Genomic DNA, 14,996 nt, shown 5'->3' with positions numbered 1-14,996 from the left:
AAGTGCAAACGGGGGCAGGAAGGTAGCACAGAGGAACAAAGCACAGGGCAAGCAGGGTTCCCGGAAACTCAACCAGCTCCAACAGAAGTGATACCAGACCACATGCAACTGTACTAGAACACACAGGAAAAATCCATTCATCTGAGTCGTGATAAAACTGTTGCAGTTAACAGAAGAATAACAAAACTTTGAGCTAGGTGACTGCGTGGTGCCCTACCCTCACAGGTTCATAACTGTGTTCAGTTTGCACAGCTTCGTTTCGGCTACAATTTTCATGGTTGATTTTTTTTTTTTGTCAAAAATGCTACAAGTTCTGCTAATGCTGAGGAAAAAAAGTCTCCTCCTTACATCAGTAACTGAAGCATTTCCTGGAATTGCATTATCTAACAAGATTCTCCATCCTTACCATTTCAAAATGATTCAGAAGCATTTACAGAGTGATTTGATTTAAACCAGAACTTTAACCAGTTTGGGGTTCTTTTGCTTTGTTTCTTTTCTAAAGAACGGCCAGAGTTCATTCCATTAGCACAAAGTACTTCCAAGAATTAGCATAAAGTAGGAAAGCACCTTCATCTCTTATCTGCCCCACCACAGGATGATGCAATTCATCAAGAAGGGTTTTATTTCCCGTTAAGTCAACACTGAATGGAAATGCCGTTGCTCAATGATCCAGAGAAGTTTCAGAAGAGTGGCCATGGAGACTCTCCAGGAGGTAACAGGACTGACAAAGACAGATGCACAAGCATTTTGGAGGAAAAGGCGGAGGAAAAGGTGGAAAAGGGAGAAAGGGAAAAGAAAGTTAAAAGAGACAAATCTGATGTTAATTTAGGGAGGCAAGTCTCAAAGACCACTGTTAAAAAACCACGAGAGGTTGTCAGCAAGGGGCTGGTAACCTGACTACATGGGAAGGGATGTAGCCGAGATTGAGAACTTTTAAAATATGCTCAGACTTCCCATTTTAGCAGAAGAGGTTACACCAAAGGGCACCAGAAGGCTGACCACGTAGGTGTGCTGCATATTGTCAAAAATGCCACCTCCAAAGGAATTCCATAATTTCTCTTAAAGACATCCCCAATGTCCTAGCAGAACGGTTCCACAGAGAAAAGCCAGAGGAGTGGCACGTCTGGCTGAAGTTACCTGTTAGCACAGGAAACACCTCGAGGCTTTGTTAACACAGAGCAAACACCGATAATGCCAACACCCACTGCTGAATTGGTAAGGGTGAAGGACAAAAATAACTGGATTAAGAGAGGTCTCTGTGGCACCCATCCATTACTGGTGAACGCTCATTCAACAACTTGCTCTTCTCTTGACCTTGAGCTCTGTGCTTAGCCCAAGCCAGCTGCCCAAGAGCCTTGACTACGTTATAGAAATCTCCTCAAACATAACCACAGTCACCCTGCCTTCAGCAGAGACAGGTTGTGCCAGCACAAACTCAGGCTGACACCAGCGCAAAACCAAGTGTCGCAGAGGAGTGTCACACTTTTCACCGGGATACAAATCCAGAAGGATTTTCGGCAGGAAAGCTGCCACAGGCACCAGCACCCTTCACTTTTCTCAAGACTTCAACACTCCCTTCCCTTCCCACAGTGCTAATTCCTGGAATTTACTTCTGAATAAACACTGTACACCAAAGGGGGTTAAATTTCACTCTTACAAATTAGCTGAGCATATTCAAATGAAAACAGATAACCTAATTCTCCAAAGTAAAAGAACTGGATACTTGCTTTGTGATCCCAGGAGCCTGTTCTCTCTGCCTGCCTGCTGGTGCTCTTACCTGCGATTCTTTGCCTGTTTGTATTATCATCATCATCATCATCAACAGATTCAGTATTCCAAGCATACCAGCTGCCCACAACTGAAGGGCTTCTTTGCATGGCAAATTATAATTGCACTGAATGCACTACTGGTTCTGTGACATAAAAAGGGGAGGGGGGGGGGAAATCATCAAACAGAGTTGAACCCTGGTGAAAAGCTAAGTCAGTACCCACGGAACCCACTAATTAATTACCATATAGATACAAGTAGCTAATGTAATCGAGATAAAAATTAAAAAGAAAAAAAAAAAGAACAGAAAAAACAAAGTACTCCATTATTCACCACCACCACAGTTTCAATTACAGCTGGGAGAATCCTTCCAGTTAACATATTCTCGGTGGCCTGGCTCACACCCAAAGAGATGCTTCTCGGGAAGAAGCTCAGAAGCCAAATTTGGCTTGAAAACTGGAGCAAGGCACCTCTTGTGAAGTCGGCCCTCAAAGATCAAAACACACCCTCCCTCAAAAAAAAAAAGAAATCCCCCAAGTCACAGCTGTCCCCTTTTGAAGATTACTACTACTTTCTAGAGTAGGACATTGAGAAACAGCTTTATCCACCTATTTCTTAATTAAACTGGACCAAGCCAACATTAATTCACTAACTTTTGCAATACTTCATGTACTAGTGCCATGCGTTGTCAAGCTAAATTCCAAACTAAATTCACTTAACAAAACAGAAATTAACTTTTCTTACCTGGTACTTTTTCTTCATAACTTTGGATTCCCACTGCTGAAGATAACCTGTCAAGTTAAAGAACTGTCTTTTTTTTTAACCTCCCACTCCTAACATGCTGAATATTACCACATATGAAAGAAAATGCAAGGAAAAACTTGTCTTATCTGTCAATGGTTACATGCCACTTCTGTTAGTCAGCCCTGTATGAGCTTGGGTAGGCATTTCAAATAACAACAGGGGAGACAATCTATTTTATAACAAGAAAAGGAACATCAAGAACATGCCAGAAAAACTTGCCTTTTAAAACACAAAAGTAGCACAGGGGTCCCGAGGCATGCAAGGGACCAAAAAACATTCCAGTTTTAAGTGTATTGTATAGAGATTCTATTTCATGTTATGTCAATTTAGGTAAAAAAACAAACAAACATTACATGTGTTGGATTTTCCAACTATAACTATAACCAACAGCTTGAGATACGAATACCCACCTGAAACAGGGAAAAAGTCAGTAAGCTATTGTGTTTGCATGACACCAGCACAAGAGCACATATTTATTGGGCATTGTTATCACACACAAAATTTGGGTCACATTTGGGTTGCCTTCCAGAATAGTATTGCCTGAGGGAATTTGTTACTTAAAAGCCTATTCATAGAATTATAGAATGGTCTGGATTGGAAGGGACCCCCAAGGACCATAGAGTTCTGACCCCCTGCCACAGGCAGGGCCACCAACCTCCAGGCCTGGATCTACACAAGGCTGCCCAGGGCCCCATCCAACCTGGCCTTGAACACCTCCAGGGATGGGGCATCCACCACCTCTCTGGGCAGCCTGTTCCAGCACCTCACCACTCTCTCTGTAAAAAACTTCCCACTAACATCTAATCTAAACCTTCCTTCCTTTAGTCCTTCAGTCCATTCCTCCTTGTCCTGCCATTATCTACCCTTTTAAAAAAAGTTGATTCCCCTCCTGTTCCTCTGCTCCCTTCAGGTACTGGAAGGCTGAGATGAGGTCTCCCTGCAGCCTTCTCTTCTCCAGGCTGAACAAGCCCAGCTCCCTCAGTCTCTCTTCACAGGGGAGATGCTTCAGCCCTCTAATCATCTTTGTGGCCTCCTCTGAACCCTCTCCAATAGTTCTAGATCTTTCTTGTATTGGGGGACACAGCACTCCAGATGGGGCCTCACGAGGGCAGAGTAGAGAGGGACAATCACCTCCCTGTCCCTGCTGGCCACTCCTCTCCTGATGGAGCCCAGGATACCATTTGCCTTTCCTATTCCACCTAGGAGTAACAACCAGTGAATGAACAGCGGCGTTTATCTGCATCCTCCTTTTACTGGAAGGAACCCTTTCACTCACGTGGTCCAGGTGGTCTGGAACACTGTTCAGGACCGTGCACCCTGTACTCTTGCTGGGTTATCCTTTCCCGCTTCTTAAAAATGCATGGAATTTTGGACGTACCAAAGAGAAAGGAATAGAAAGTTCCACAGTTCCTTATGGATTTTAAGAGCTCAGAGTCACATTAGCAATATACCTTTCACAGCTTATCAGTATAAATATGTTAACAAGCTTCCATTTAAAAATGAGTCATCCCATCCCACTGGAGTAAGAAAGCCGAAGTCATCAGATCCCAGAGACTGCACAGGTTTCATTTACCTCTAAATCATGGAATTAATACTAGTTCAAGAGCAAGAGGGAATGAAAGCCCTTGCAGTTATTTAGTAGCTTTTAGCAAGTATATTGCCAGCCCTAATCCAAAGGAAGCATGATCCCTTTTCTAGTTTTTTATTTATAATTTAGGCAAAATCTGACTCATTTTTAGAAGTAAATTTGTACAGTGGAATTTTAAGACATTCAACTTTGTGTTATGACAGAAGTGTGGAAGATCTCTGTTTTCCGTTAGTGAAACCATTAAACCAGGCAGCAAACTTTACAGTAAGGAAAAGCTACAACACAGGTGTGGAAGAAGGGCTGTAAACTTTAAGGTTTTCATATAAATATGAGACAAAAATGCTGGAATAGAGAACACGAAACAGAATCATTCGAGAGTGGGACTCTACAGTCCATTACTATAGTCCATATACATGTTACTTACCCGGCTGCAGGTCTTTGTTGCCTCTTCTCTCCCCAGAAGCAGAGACTAAGCAAACCCTATGCTTTATAAGGCAGCAGACCCATGAGTTTACCTGGCACATTCTCAGGTCACTCTTAGGTAATCCTTCAATAATTTGTCCCTACCTAATACGTGACTTCAAATAAAACACCCTCAGAGAAGGAGTGCTGTGGAACTGATGGGCTATGATGTGTAAGGGATTTTAACTGTCCTATTGTACCTGCTCCAGGTAGGGCTGTCTGGGTGATACCACAAGCAACAGAGGTCGCTGGAAGAGGGAGCTCGTCACCAAGCTCCTGCTGCTAAAAGCCAACACACTGATCTCAAACTCCTGCCCCTGCACGGGAAGTACAGCGACTGCTACAGACTCAGGCAACTCGTTCACGTTCCTCTGTAAACACCAGCAAGGCAAGAGAACAGCTGTACAGCAACAACACTAAAAAGTACAACTCAGGTACCTGTATGACCAGGTGGGATGGGAGAAGCCAGAGTGAATCCCGTAAAGAAAAATCACCACTTCTACTCCGTCAGAAGTTATTCCAGCCTTTAATGAACACCGCAGGTGAAGAAACAATTCCTCTCATCTTAAAAAGAAAAACAACCCACAGATCCCCAACCCCAAGCTTTGACAGAGTCTTTTAAGCAGTCAAAAAACATGGGTGAGCTTTTGTGAAATGATAGAAAGGTACATATAAAATAGAGAATAAAAATAAAACCCACCTCTACTGCCCCTTTATTAAGCAGCTAGTACTGAAGATTGTTAATGCTGAGGCCCAATCCAGCAAACGAGGTCAAAAAGGCAGCAAGACTTGCAGGAACTTATCTCAATTAGTGAAGATGGGAGCAACTGAAGAACTATTAATGAGCCTGCTGAATGGAGAGCATGTTGATTAAATGCAGTGTGGGCAAAAACAAGCTGAGGCTTGTTTTTAAAAAAATAAGTCAGTCATGCAAGTCATTCTCACTGCAGAGTTGTAAATTAACCAACTGCTCCCAAAACAACATACTTTTAACAATTCACACCTCCATACACAGGAGCTGTTTACAGAGGATGAGGTAACAAAAAAATAAAAATAAAAATTTGATAAATCCTTTAGGATATAAAGCATATGGTAAAAACTTCACATACATATCTATTTGATTTAGTTCTAAGCTATTAAGACTAGAAAGGGGTTAGGAACTAACAGAGCTTGTAAAAAGGGACTATTAAAAAAACAGTGGAAAAAAAGAGGCATAGGAAGGCTCCTGGAACAGGGAACATGGGGAACATTTCAGAAAAATGAATAAGGGGCATGAAGGAGTAATTGAAGTAATCAGTTTACTGAAAAGGAAAATCATTCCCATATATCATTTTTCCAAATACTACAAAGAGTCAGTGAGACTGAAAAGCAATTCACTCAAACCTGAAAGAGCTCATACAACAAATAGTTGGCTTTAACATCATTGCCATTCTCAGTACATGCTTAGATTTGCCTAAGAACTAGGTATTAGAAAGCAAAAACCTACATTCTCTGCAGAATTCACTTCTGAGGTTTAAGCAGCATCCCACTGTGGAGTCCTTCTGTAGGTAGACTGTAAACGATTGGTACTTCTCACCGACTTCCTAAGGAAAGCTTCTATGATCTCAGGAGACAGTCATGGGCAGGTGCTCTTCAGGGTAACGCATGACTGTTCCGGGCTGCTGGGAGTCACTGCTTTCCTTCATTAAGCTGGGCCGAGCAGAAGGGTAACTGCCCGATTCTTTGTTAACAGGTGTACAGAAAAACACAGGTGTTGGTTCAAATACAGCTGCCACTGCAGATAACCTTACAGACACGAGATTCCAAGAGCGCTGGGGAAATCATAGGCACGCCCGACTTCAAGAACTGTACCTGCCTCTGGCTGTGAGCAAGAGGGCAGCGGTACCGCTGCGGTCTCCCTGCAGTGGCACGACTGGTGCCACGGCAAGCGAGACAGCGCTGGCGCGGGCTTGGCTCACACCGCAGTCCTGCACAGAGGCAGCTGCACTACTGCAGCAGAAACACAGACCAGGTGTTTCAATGGCCAAAAGGTACCGGGGAACAGCTCCATCCTGCAGTTTTCATTACAGCTAGGAACGGACTTGTCATCACAGAAACAAGCAACAGGGAGCTCACGGGATGCTGCTCTCGGCACTCACAGAAGTTTTCTTTTTAGGCCACAAAATTCCAAGACAAACGAATTCATTAATCACTCTATTTCACCTTGCTAAAGCAACACCAGGACTACCACCCAAGGATAAATCCAGTACTCCATCATGACATAATACCTTTTTTATTACAATATCCAAAAAACTGAGTATGCAAGATTTTTGAGATCTCACGATCCCTTCTTCAATCTCAGGAATGTGCCATCTAAAGACTGTATATTTAAACCATAAAGGAGTTTAAATGTAAAGAAAAGAGAAAAATGCATTTTCTTCATAAACATTCTGTGTGTCTCTTCCTACCAACCACGCCATCCTCTGTAAAACCCGAAGATTTCTTTCTGTAAAGCAAATATATATATAGTGTTGGTAGCCCGCCCCACCCCGTCCCAAGATCAGTTTTTATTAATCTTCTGTATTAGTGTCAACAATCAGCTACAGATACATATTACTTTGAGAATTAAATACATAATTGTTTAATTCAAACAAGCAGAAGGGCAAGAGGAAAAAGCATTACGTGGATGGCACATTTGGTTGTAGATTACCAAAACATTCAGCCTTTACAATTCAACGATTCTTTCTCTAGTAATCAACTTTCAAATAAAATTTCTCTTTGTTGCAATTACAGACCAAAATACACTAGATAGTTTTCTTTAACTACAATCTTACCATAGTAGTTTAAGAAGTACTATTACAAAATGCTTTTAATTAGTGTACTCTTTACAAAGAGTCAGAGAGGCAATGTAATAGCAGAGTACAGTGTAAAGAGTGCTTCTAGGAACTAGGAGGTTTTGTAATATACTACTCGGTAAGCGATATAGCTACAGAACTCACAGCCACGACTGTTATGCCTACTCTCTCTCTCTCTCACTTAAGTAGCTGCAGCTTCAGTGCATTCAAACTGTGCCCAATGTCTCTGAACGGAGAGTTCTGCCTGCGTGAGCCATCTGAACAGATTTAACACTGGTTTGAATTGAAAACGCCCCTCTTTGATCTGAGCTAACTATGTAAACGTACACAGGAGAGGGGAGTTTTGAACTCAGCCGGGAAGGTGAGTGCTCGCCACGGCCACCCAAGGGAAAACTCTCAACCTGAAGAGAGGTGGTGGGAGATTAACAGAACACAAGAAGAGGCAAACAAACAAAAAAAAGAAAAACCAGCCCCTACCCACCCAAGAAAAAAAAAAACAAACAACCCCCCCCCCCCAAAAAAAAAAAGGACAAACAGCAACCGACAGAGCAAACACTTTAGAAAGAGCCTATTCCTTAAGCCTGCTTCAGATATTGCTCTGCTCTATAAAAGTGAATTTAGGACCTAAGGCTTGTAAGTTATAGGAGGCCCAGATGGCCAAGTCCATCTTCAACGTCACTGAAGTGCTTTCACAAGATATAGCTTTTCCCCGTGTTCACTGGTGAAGATGGGAGCCTTTTTGTAGTGTTCCACCAACTCATCCATAGTATTAAAGCGACGCTGCCCAATACAATAGACATTGTCCACAAGCTGCACCTTGAAATGTTTGTTCTTCCCCGACGCCTTTAGAGATACCGAGAAGTCACTGGGCTGTTGAGAATTCAAAGAGAAAAAAAAAGAATTACATAAAAAGCAAACAAAGGGAAGGCATAATTTTGTGATATCAGGAACAAACTGTGTCATAAAGTTGATGGTAATTCATGTTAGTCTTTTGTTCCACAGCTCGGGGCTTTAGCTACTTAAGAAACCCAATAGTCTATTATTCAATAAATAATTGCCATCATTATTAACGTGCACAGTTAAGTCAGTTAAGTGAAAGCTCCCCAGATGCATAGTCTGAAGTTGCCAATTACATGACTAAATTGCAAATATTATCTTAGTCACTCAATCCAGAAGCACAAGAATGTCAAGAAGGGGAAAAAGCTTCCATCATGCGCGGTCTCCTGGCCAAAGAGCCCTGGAGAAAGCAATTCCTGCAGTACTGCTTGGGTGAGAAGAAAAATCCCCACGTCACCGCTCTGAGAGCCGTGACCGCTAGAGGGCTGTTCCTGCTCTGCATTGCGAAGGCCTCACAGAGACACAGAATCACAAGGTTCGAACAGAACTTGAAAGATCACCGAGTCCAACCATTCCTGTCCTATGCTAAACCATATCCCTATGTACCTCATCTACCCATCCTTTAAACACATCCAGGGATGGTGACTCAACGCCCTCCCTGGGCAGCCTGTTCTAGGCCCTGACAACTCTTTCAGTGAAGAACCTTTTCCTAACATCTAATCTGACCCTGCCCTGGCACAGCTCTGTGCCATTTCCCCTTGTCCTGTCTCCTGTCACCTGGCTGAAGAGACCATCTCCCACCTCTCTACAACCTCCCTTCAGATAGTTGTAGGTGGTGATAAGGTCTCCCCCTCAGCCTCCTCTTCTCCAGAATAAACATCCCCAGCTCCCTCAGCCACTCCTCATATGATTTGCCCTCCAGGCCCTTCACCAGCCTGGTTGCCCTTCTCTGGACTCACTCGAGGACCTCAATGTCCTTCTTATGGTGAGGAGCCCAGAACTGGACACAGCACCTGAGGTGCAGCCTCACCAATGCCGAGTACAGGGGCCACAGTCACATCCCCAGACCTACTGGCCACACTATTTCTGATACAATCCAGGATGCCATTGGCTTTCCTGGCCACCTGGGCACACTGCTGACTCATATGGCCAGGAAGGCCAAAACACATTCACCATTCCCTTCCCTTACCACATGCACGGGGAATAATTTCTCCTACCGAATACACCTTTTTTTGGGTAAAAGACGATAAAGCTAGAATAAAAACCCAGTACAGATCTCACCACCACAGCACTCTCCACAAAATACAGTATTTCTGCACCCGAGTTGTCTACAACAGAACAATTTCATGCAATAAATCTCAGCATCTTGGCAGAGATGCTTTAATGAAGAGAGCACTGTCATCCGAACAGCTGGGATGAGACCGCGCTGCTTTCTGTGCCACAGGCTGCTGTAGGGGGGTAAAAAGGACACAGTGCCCCTTCGCTCCCAGCTCAGCTCCATCTCTAGCCACTGACCGATGGGAGCATGGACTTTGCCCCACCGGGTGTTGCCAGCCAGCAGGAAAACAGAAGAATGAAGAATAAAAAGCACAAACCAGCCTGTAGCTAGCACTTAAGGGAGGTAAGTAACACCTGATGTGACTCTGAAGGTCCTGCTACAGGGTCTTTGCCCAGTGAAGGTATGGCTTCAGGCAGAAACTGCGCCAAATTCAGGTGTGACCTTCCTGCAGTCCTTCCCTTGGTCCTCCCCCACACCATGCTGCTGCTTTGGTCCAGCCAGGGCTGCGAACCTGAGCTCACCCAGGCTCATCAGTGTCTGCAGCAGGTCGGGGGAGGTTCTCCTCCCCCTCTACTCTGCCCTGGTGTGGCCACATCTGGAATACTATGTGCAGTTCTGAGCTCCCCACTTGAAGGATAGGGAGCTACTAGAGAGGATACAAAAAAGGGCTGTGAAGATGGTTAGGGGACTAGAACATCTCTCTTATGAATACCGGCTGAGGGACTTGGGACTTTTTAACCTAGAGAAGACTGAGGGGGTATCTTATCAATGCTTATAAATACTTGATGGGTGGGTGTCAGGAAGATGGGGTCAGTCTTTTTTCAGTGGTGCCCAGTGACAAGACAACAGGCAATGGGCAGAAACTTGAATTCATTAAGTTTCACCTAAACATGGGCAGGAACTTCTTAACTGTGAGGGAGGCAGAGCCCTGGCACAGGCTGCCCAGACAGAGTGTGTGGAGCCTCCATCTCTGGAGACATTCAAAACCTGCCTGGACACTGTCCTGTGTAACGTGATCTAGGTGATCCTGCTCTGGCAGGGGGCTGGGCTAGGTGATCTCCAGAGGTCCCTTCCAAACCCCTTACCCTTCTGTGATACAAACCCACAAGGCACTATCTGATCCACAGCATTATCTTATAGAAAACCCCGAGCGCAGCTGTGGCACAGCAGAGAACTAAGCAGGGGGAAGCGAGAGCCCTCAGATGGTACTGCTGTCACCAGACTTCAGTTCATGAAACCACAGCCTCCAGAGTCCTCTACACTGTGTTTGGGGCACCAGGTACACACTTGAGTATGTACACAAGTAAGCTGTGCCTTTTCTCAGGCACACTGCCTTTTTTTCTTGCAGAGGTGTATGTCTCTGCCCCACACACCCCCCTCACCCCCCAAACTGCCTATCCCAAAATATCATCCCTTGTATCTCCTTCTCACCTGTTTTAGCCCCAATGCCTTTTCTGCCTTCCCTTCCTACTCCATTCACCCCACCCTGAGCAAACAAGGCTCCTACCATGCCTGTTGATCTGGCTGTGGCTCAACTCCCCAGGCTTGCACCTTGGCTTTGGGCAGCAGCTCTTTCCTCCCACATAGCTCAAACCAGCAGCTAACTCCCCATGCATCCAGATTAACTCCCTTCTAACTCAAACCACTACATTCCAGATCAACAAGTGCTGCTTCTTTAAAAATTATTCTATGTAGCATCCATAGGAGAAGTACTTCTCTCATCTATAACATGGTGCCAAAAGGCTTTGCTGGGTCAGGGTAGGGTCTGGCCAGAAAGCAGCCTCATGCACAGAACTGTGACGAAGCCACTGGCTCAAAAGACACGCAGCACTCACCAGGACTGCCAAGAGGAGAGGGCTAGGGAAGGCGGGGAGGGAGATGGAAAGAAATGCCTCATAGCGTATCTTTGGGGTTCCCAGTGCTCCACCCAAGACACGTTTCACGCTCCGTCATCTATCCCCAGCTCCAAGTTTGGAAACTGGTATTTTTAGCCAGCTAGCTCTGAGATGAAAGCCCTGCCTCGGGAGCATAACAGACGAGGCAGTGCAGAGCTCACACCACCACTGACCCATCGGGGTTAAAGCTAACCCGGCTGTGGTTGAGAGCCTGAATGCAGTGTGGACAAACCCTCTGGCAGCCACAGGCACACAGGCCTGGGACCTGTTGCAATGCTGATGCCCATAGCCCTTAGCAGCAACCACAAAACAGTAACAAAGCAGAGGCGTGCACAATGAAAGCTCTGCAGAAGCTCTGGAACCCTGAGCTCACGGAGGGGAAACTCAGGGTTCTGGGCAGCGTGCTGACTGTTCTGCTTCTAGCACCAGCTACTAGGCAGGCCCACGGGATCTCCTCGAGGACAGCACTGAGGGGAGCACACACAGACTTGCTTCTTAGGAGTCAAAAAACCAAGATCGAGCCTTCTGACTAAGTTCTGCTTTCCATGGGCGATGCCTACGCCAAACGAAAACCAGCAACCAAAGGGCCCTCATTTAAAATAGACCTTACAAACGGGAAGTTCATAATCTGAACCGCACACTTCTTTTTTTTTGCTGTTTTAGGAACAGGAAAAGTTCTTATGACAAAGGTTTAGAAGTGAAATAATCACTTAGTGCTTGACAAAGTTTTGTTTTCTGAACAAGCACAGTTGTTTTCAGCATGTCAAAACCATAAGCTTTCAAAGCTCCTCAAAACTGTTAAGAATCATCTTTAGACCAGAAAGGATGAGCTAATGACACACAAAGAGGTTCCTCTGGTCTACTGAACTATGTCTGAGGCATTGGCCAGACTTAAGGTTTCTGTGAGGTGCTCTCCACAACATATTAGATACTTTTCATGGAATACGTTAGGTTGGAAGGGATCTTTAAAGGCCACAGACTAACCCCCCTGCAGTGAGCAGGGACACCTTTAACTAGATCAGGTCGCTCAGAGTCCCATCAAGCCTGACCTTGAATGTCTCCAGGGATGGGGTCGCTCCTACATCTCTGGGCAACCTGTTCCAGTGATCTGGCACCCTCATATTGAAGAATTTCCTCCTAATATCCAAGCCAAATCTCCCTTTTTTTGAGTTTAAAACCATTACCCCTTGTTCCTATTGCTACATGCCCTTGTGAACAGTTCTTTCCCAGCTTTCCTATAGGCACCTTTCAGATACTGGAAGGACACTATCAGGTCCTACCCCCAGACCCTTCTCTTCTCCAAGCTGAACAAGCCCAGCTCTCTCAGCCTGGCTTCACAGGAGAGGTGCTCCAGCTCTTTGATCATTTTTGTGGCCTCCTCTGGACGTGCTCCAACAGGTCCTTTTCCTGCCATTATAATTTTAACTTTAACGAATAAACATTCTCCTGAACTATTGCCCGTTCCTCTCAGCCTTGGAGCTGCTAATTAGACGGATGCATAAATAGAAGACATTACTATTGCTTATTTTCTCCAGATTATACGTTACAAAGTTTATTCTTTTTGTGATCTGATTTCATTAAGAACACAGCGGAAAGGCTGATCTAACTCTTTTGAGAGCCATCTTCCGGTGCAAAGAGATGGAAGAGGTTGAACAGCTGTTGCAAAAATCCTGAAACCCTTTGTTGGCCTCAGCGTAGCAACTTCTACAGGATACAAGAGCAAACAGCAAAAGCAACTGGACTTGCATTTGGCTTGACTTTAGTTCTTTCCTACTCTATCAGACATGCAATATGGTTAAAAAAGGCTATTAAAAAAAACCCCAAAACAACCCAAAAGTCCTTTAGATAAACTGCTGCTCTTTCTTAACATTCCCATTCAAAGTACGCTGGTTCGATGCAGCTTGATTTGGTTCCCTGCTGTCCTCCTTGGATTTGCTCCAAGTCTGTTTATGTTATTTACTGTTAAAGCTAGTTTGTTTCAACTGCTGGCCAATTTTTCTCCCATCTCCCCCTTATATTTAATTGCCACATTTGGATGTTTGCACAGTAACTTTTCCAGGAATAAAACCCTCATATACACCAAATAAGGGCGCATCAGAAGTAAGCTTTAATCCCTGAAATCTACAGAGGATCTGATGACTGTGCAACAGAATTGCAGAGCACAGCTTCATGGCAGGGAATTTTTGAATATTTCTGTACCATCCTAATTGGGGAGACCTAAACCTGAGGTTAAACAAACTCCTACACCAGAAAATGGGAGATTAGCTGTGATACATCTGCAGCTCCTCAGTCCAGGTATAGCATTTCTCTGAATTGTTTCAAATTCCTTTATTTTAACTCCTGCTTATGACTAAGGTGACCACGGGCTAGGGGGTGACTGCAGCACATGGAAGACAACAGGCAAGATGATGTTGCCTTAATTTTACATCTTTAGTCTGGAACTTCACTCTTTTTTTTCCCCGAAAAATATGGAAACCTTTGTCATGAAAACAAGGTATAAAGCGATCTAAGGGAAAATAAGGGAAACTGGGAAAGTTCCCGCTTTACAATCTCCTTATGAAAATGGAAGATGACAATTTGATCAGAAATGGCAATGTTGGGGAAAATAACCCCCCCCTCTGAAAGCCTTTCACTGATCCCGCAACTTGGGTTTTTTTCCTTTCCATCCCATTCCACCTCATATTTTGACTATTTTAGACCCTTTGAGCTCGCATCTGTGAGCCTGCTCTGGAGCTCCTCAACTCCTTCCATTTCTGAATCCAGGTTTTCCCCTCACACCTCCCACTCAGTCATCCATTAACAAAAAAAAAAAAGCAATCAAGTCATAGCTCAAAGGTCTAAGGTCAAGCTGGAGAGAACCACCTGGGAGGGTTAAAAATTCCTTTATCTACTTTTTCCACTCCATTTGCATATGTAAAAATACCCTTCCTTCTCTGTGCAACATTCACTATGTTCCAAAAGCGGCATTACACAGGTCAGAAACATGACTTAGCTCCATCAAACTTCAAATACAGCTCTAACAGGATTTCTGTTCTTCCCTTTAAAATAAACCACTGGGGTGTTTCCTTAAGCCTGTTTTCAAAGATAGACTTTTTCCTCCTTTCCACTGCACTCATCAATCACAGCATGTCACAGAACATGACAAATGCTTTAGGTTTTGAACAGATGCCACATTTCATTGCTTCTACCCAACACTTGCACGATTAAAACCCCAGGAAAATATGGCACACCCTGAATGCTACAGAATTAGCACCTCAAAAAACATACAAGCTCTTAACCTGTGCCTCCTCCTTCTGCTGTCACTACTGCTGGAAAAAAAGCACAGAAACTAAATGTTATCTCAATGGAAAAAAATCCAGCCTCCTCTACAATCCTCATGATTATGTTACTACATCTACAATACTCGGTATCATCTTACTACAATACCCTACAGCCCTCTTTCAGGCTCAGTTACTATAATTTGATGGCTATGACACTATTGGCAGAAGGTTGCCACTACCTCCTAGTGAATAATTGCTCCTAGAACGGTC

At 44.3% G+C, this 14,996-nt stretch overlaps 1 protein-coding gene across 1 annotated transcript in view; it reads right to left on the bottom strand.

Moving 5' to 3' along the window:
- Positions 1–8,059: 8,059 nt before the first annotated feature.
- Positions 8,060–14,996, bottom strand: part of NCK2 (NCK adaptor protein 2) — a gene marked incomplete at its 5' end in the record, with an annotated part of 31,718 nt that continues 24,781 nt past the window's right edge. The window contains one exon of the mRNA XM_084274427.1: positions 8,060–8,325. Coding sequence (XP_084130553.1) covers positions 8,131–8,325 — 195 coding nt within the window. The 3' untranslated portion in view covers positions 8,060–8,130. The remainder of the gene's footprint in view (positions 8,326–14,996) is intronic.

This window comes from Gallinula chloropus (assembly GCF_964237585.1).
Source record: "Gallinula chloropus genome assembly, chromosome: 1".
NCBI lineage: Eukaryota > Metazoa > Chordata > Aves > Gruiformes > Rallidae > Gallinula > Gallinula chloropus.
Note: the sequence above shows the minus strand (reverse complement) of the source record. Positions and strands in the feature narration are given on the sequence as shown.